General features: G+C 31.7%; 1 protein-coding gene across 2 annotated transcripts in view; it reads left to right on the top strand.

Annotated features, from left to right (window-relative positions):
• Positions 1 to 1,557: 1,557 nt before the first annotated feature.
• Positions 1,558 to 6,000, top strand: part of LOC114330533 (sodium/potassium-transporting ATPase subunit alpha) — a 247,778-nt gene continuing 243,335 nt past the window's right edge. Inside the window, exon 1 of one of the 2 annotated variants that reach the window (XM_028279892.2) lies at positions 1,558 to 1,840. In XM_028279892.2, the coding sequence (XP_028135693.1) occupies positions 1,811 to 1,840 (30 nt within the window). In that variant the 5' untranslated portion in view covers positions 1,558 to 1,810. The remainder of the gene's footprint in view (positions 1,841 to 6,000) is intronic. The other variant, XM_028279938.2, reaches the window with a different exon arrangement.

Genomic DNA, 6,000 nt, shown 5'->3' with positions numbered 1-6,000 from the left:
CTGAATACATAGTTAGTGAAAAAATTATCACATTTATTACCTGAATTAATAATTTGCAATTATAAAAATAACAGTTATCCAAGAACATTCAAAAGCCATCTCTTTAAATTAATGATGACATTTTCAAGTAGAATGACATTCTAGTAATGTTTACATATCCATACCAATGTGAATTTTACTACACGTCATTTGCCGTGTAAAGACAGAAAAAGTAGGGATTCACGTAAAATATTTGCGAATTATGTACCCATAGCCTTAAGATAAGGTAAGTTAAGTATACATGCAAAAGATTGTATATTTCAAAAATCTCACGGTTTGAGCGGGGCGTAAGGAAATGGGCGAGTCAAAAACTTTCACAAAAAAGCGAATAATTCGCGAAATGAACGTCAGATCGAAAAACTGCAAAATACACTTTTAAAATCCCCCACGGAGGGGAGGATACTTTAAAATCTTAAATGGGACCACTAAATTTTTATTGCAGATTTGGATTCTTTACGTAAAAATAAGCAACTTTTATTCGAGACATTCTTTCGAATTATGGATAGATGGCGCTATAATCGGAAAAAACCATTGTTGGAAATGGAAAATTAAATTAAAAATGGAAAGTCCCACTAAAATGGAAAGTTTAACTTAACTTTTTTTGGAATTAGGACCTAATAATCACAACCCAATTGGTCCCCATAACGCTCGAGTTACTTTGTTGGTGCAGAATGTAAACACACAACCATATGACGTCACGACGCGTTTTGGGCTAGCTGCAATAATTTGAACTTAGAATCGTCTTTAGGGGCCAAAAGGAATACAAAATGTTTCAAAAACATTTTAAATCGTCATGTTATCGTATTTTAAATCGTCATTAGGTATGTTCTGTTGTGATTTACAACATTTTATTTTAATTTAAAATTCTATGCATGTTCCCTGCGAGTTGGTATGTACATGAATTGGGACCGTGCAAGTTCGGCAAAGCGACCTCTATTTCTACGCTCTGTACTTTTATTCGCACTTTTAATTATATTGGCCAATTATATTAGTCCTGGTTGCTGGATAATTGTCAAGACCATAGTCCAAAAAAATAATAAGAAGAAAAAATAAGATGCAGGTTATGTTTAGCAAACGTAAACAATTGTATGTAGTAAATAAAATCAGTTATTAAAATGCAGTACTGCAAGCAAAATACAATTAATTAAATTTACCTTTATATAATAATTGCATATCATATCAATATTGTGGAGCAATACATAATTTTTCTGCGTCAATGACAGAAGGTACGAAATATACGTCAATTTGACAATTTCAATTGACAATATGAATTATTTAAGATAGTTGCAATATTTCTCCGCGACTCGCGCACGGTCGTTTCTCGCTTCCCTTTCCAAGTACTTGCACACCGCGAATAGGGTCGTATACGATTTGGTGCGTATGCGTTTTGGGTGTATGTCAGTTGGGATTCGATGAGTTCGCTTTCGATGAGTGAGGTCGTGAGGTATTCTCAATTGTGTCCGGTGAACGGAACAATAGCCATGACTAATAACCAATTTTTGTTTACCTATCAACAGGTAGTTAAAGGGAATGCAAAGAAAAGAAACACATTTGTTGTTAGAATCTATTAATTTAAATTTAAGTAATCTTTAATGATTCTCGTAGACTCATAGATAGTGTTAAAAAACCCAAAGTATCGGTTAGATTTTATTAATATTCTTCGACTTCTTAAATTTAATTAACTGCATTTGACGTAATCAGTTTTCTTGAATTCTCGCGTGGCACACCTGTTTTAATTTGTTTTGTTTTGTGAGTTATATGTGGAGGTGCGATGACTTCCAAAGTTAAATTAAATGACGAGGTAAGTCAAATTTTGTTTGAATTTTACGTGTTATCGTTGTAAAAGTTGTGCCAAAACTAATTCGAGGACTAGTATTTTGATAAAAATACTGATAAGATAAAAGTTATCTCCGTGTTTACCTATCTGGATTCAAAACCACGCCTATTTGATTAAATATCGCCAGTTTCAGTTATTAATTTGACACAAATCTGAGCAAAAACTGATGCTGTAAAAGGGTTGAACCTAGGGCTGCTTGATTTTGACTAAATGGAAACAAAATTACCTGTTCTTATTTATTTATTTGCAACAAAAACATAACCTACTTTTTTCTTGTATCCCTATTATAATAATAATAATAATATAAAATTATTAGATGAAGAAGGCAGAAAGGTTCATTGGACGATCTCAACGATTCTTTTTGAAAATAATGTTACCTCACGTAATTTTTTTAAAGGGGTGTGTCTTTAGTGACTAATTTTATGTAGAAAGTATTTTAAATTGAGTCATTTGTTTGGCATCTTGGCTTGTATTTAATTGGTTAATGATTCATTGTATTGATGAGAATTTGACAGTTTTTGATGTTGAAGCTGTAATTGTAATTATTGGAGATTCATTCCTAGTTTTTACCCATGTCTGTCATCCCTTATGCTGGGGGCCCTACATTTTTTTGAATTTGCCATTAAAATTTTACTTAGTACTCATTAAGCAGGTACTTAACAATAAAACACTAAAAACTTATGTTTTTAATATTCCCACAAAATTTATTACAACTTAATGTCACTACAGCTCTTTCAGTCACTTTCAGCAGATAGCTTTTCTCAAGTGATATTTTTACTTAGCTTCTACTACACTTTAAACACTCTTAACTGAATAGGTTGAGGAGTGGGGACCTGTTTTGTCTCAAGTTTGTCATTTAGAATGATATCTGTATTTTTAAATTTATTCATTTCTGTAGATTCTAATAAAGATAGCTTAAGGCCTTTATTTTGAATGTGAAGAATTGGATACTGTTAATCGGGTTTTTCAACAATTCTCATTAGTTTCGAGCTCCTGTCATATGACGTATAATCCATGTATAATATTAAAATACAACAAATGACGGAAGCTCGAAACAAATAAGAATTGTTGAAAAGCCTTATTAAAAGAATGAATATGATCTAGAACAGGGGTCACCAATTAGTTTCCCTGAGGGTCCGTTTCGAAAACCTATGACACTTCCGGGATCCGGATTTATGCTGCCTGTGTCTGACTGTTCTGATTCGGTTTCTTTGTGGATTCTTGTTAAAAAACATCCCCTATAAACAAATCAGAAGAGTGCCGGGCGAAATTTTTGTCATCTTTTTTGCCCGCCAAAATATTTTTTTAGCATTTTTGGGTCATCTTAAATAAAAAAAATCTGTTGTTTTATTAAAACTTTTCAACCATCGCAAATGCATATTTTCGCATTTTTCAGATTTTAAATCGCTTATAACTCAAAAACTATCAACTTTTCAGAAATATGGCAAGAGACCTTTATTGTTTATAATTGGATAGCGCTTATCTAAAAGGTACCAAGCGCCAAATTGCCATTTCTGACTTAATTACATTAACTGGCCGATAATATTAAACTTTGTTTATCTAAAAAGTCCCAAGCACCAACTAAACGTCAGAGACCTCTTTTGGCAAAGGTTACCAAGTTGCGTGTTATGAATTATAGGACTCTGTTTATCTCTAAACGGATCCAAACGACGAAAGTTTTATCATGTCGCATGTCGCTTGGATTCCTTTTGACATTCTTCATTTCAATCATTTGGTTTTCTTTTGATTAACGTGTTTTCGTAAAGTCCTTCTGATAATCATCATCTTTAAGAAGTGCTGAAATATATAAAATGATGAAAGAAGCTGATGAGTCTGATTTGACTCTACAGACCAAGAACAAGATGATGAACAAGAAGACGAACCACAACACCACACTCGTCTAACAGGTCGACTAAAGAAAGGGGGATTTGCAAAATATCCCGGACAGTCTTTTAAATCCAGAAAAAAAATTAAAAGACGGTAACAAAAAACACTACACACTGAAAGAAATATTGAAGGAACAAAAACATATATCGACTTTCAGTGTAAATGTACATTAAAATGTAATGAACGCTTAATGAATGTTGACAGGTTATTAAAAAAAGGTTATAATTGAATGGTACGAACAACTTATTAATGTTCTGTTATTTAATAAAAGGATCCAAGTAAACAGTAGTTTTATATAAAAAGATCCAAATCCTAAAATTAGTATTTAAACAGATTCATATACATTATTTAGATTTTATCAAAAAAGAACCAAGCGCCATTTCATACTACAAAAAAGAGAAAAACTATTTTATTATATTTTTTTTTAGAAGACAAATATCTAAACTCAATCTTTTCCCTAAAAAAATTGAGAAACCTAAAAAATGATAAAATGCCGATTTTTAAAACTGATAAATCTTTAATCTTAATTTACTCAAAACTGCAAAATGGCTGTTGGTACCTTTTTGATAAGCGCTATCCAATTACCCAAGAAACCTAAAAATACAATTTTCGAGGCAAAAAAGTAATTTTAAATTTGCTTAAAAAATTTTTTCACCCGGCACCCTTCTGATTTGTTTAAAGGGGACATTCTTGAACAGGAATCCGCAAAGAAATCGAGCTAGAAACATTTTCATACGAAAGTGACCTCACACGTGGACTAATATGGAAAGGAAAACTAATATCTGATTGTTTTTTGGTTACTGTATATTTTTCTGTAAGTTTTCCTGGTAAAATAAATAAAATATAAATTCATTGTGTATTGTTTTGATGTTATTATTACATATCAGTATATTTTGAAAACGGCAGTATTGTAATACTGAGAATATTTTAAAAATTAGGAATTTATATTTTGAATGTTAATGAAGTTTTTAGACATCTTCAATTTTAAAATAAATAATCATAGTACAAAATGCTAATTAACATGTTATCTCTTCTACATTAGTTTCAATGCAAGGTGTTTGTTGCAAACTTATTAAATCTGAAAATTATTTTAATTAAATGCACATCTGAAAAGTACTCCTACTTAACATATTATAGTAGAGAGGAAATGAATATAAAAAAATGCACATGACAATTTTATTTTACAGCTTACTTAATTTCAAAATTAATGATTAGTAAGTATAACAATAAGGGGGAAAACTCTTTACAAAATTAAATTATCAGAGAGAAAAATGACATTTTTTTATGTACAACCTGTCTGAAGTTTGGAGTGAGTTTAGTGCAACTGAGTCTCACTAGGGAGTTGAGATATTCATCTGTTAAGTGAGATCTCTACCGATTTTTAATAAAGTTCATTCTTGATAAAGCGGCTTCGTACACATAAGTTGAGCCAAACATAGTGTACACAATTTCATGGCCAAACATTTTCAAAATTGCCAAACACTAGGTATATTCTGAATTTATTGACGGTTTGCACAAAACTAGCTCAAGGTCCGGATGCGGACCACGGTCCGCTAATTGGTGACCCCTGATCTAGAAGATGAAGTGCGTATGTAGAATCTGTTTTTCTATTTTTGAAAGCCCTTTTGTGTTCTGCTATCCGTTTGTCAAAGGTTCTGCCAGTTTGATGGAGTTTTTAGACAGTCACTATATGTCAGTTTGTATTCAACACTCTGTACTTGCTTTTTCTTTTGGCTTATTGTTCTTAATGTATTTGTCTAAGTTGTTGTTAGTTCTGAAAGCTAGTGTTATTTCTTTCTTTTTGTGTTTGGTAATTATTTTTGTTGCAAAGAAAAACAACAACCAAACACATAAAAAAGAAAGTAATAACACCAGCTTTCAGAACTAAGAAGAACTTGAGCAAATACATTAAGAACAATAAGAGCCAAAAGAAAAAGCAAGTAGGTACATAGTGATGTATACAAACTGATATGTGGTGGCTGTCCAAAAACTTACATCAGTCAAACTGTCGGAACCTTTAATAAACGTGTAGCAGAACACAAAAGGGCTATAAATAATAGAAAAACATATTATAATATGTATGCACCTCATCTTCTAGATCATAATCATTCTTTTAATAAACAGTATCAAATTCTTTACATTGAAAATAAAGGCCTTAACGCTTTAAATGCGGAAAGCGCACCAGTGCGCTTTGTTCATTTTTGATTAAATGCTAAGGCACACCGGTGCGCTCTTAT

Source organism: Diabrotica virgifera, chromosome 6 (assembly GCF_917563875.1).
Source record: "Diabrotica virgifera virgifera chromosome 6, PGI_DIABVI_V3a".
Lineage (NCBI taxonomy): Eukaryota > Metazoa > Arthropoda > Insecta > Coleoptera > Chrysomelidae > Diabrotica > Diabrotica virgifera.
This window is presented reverse-complemented; position numbering and strand designations above follow the sequence as displayed.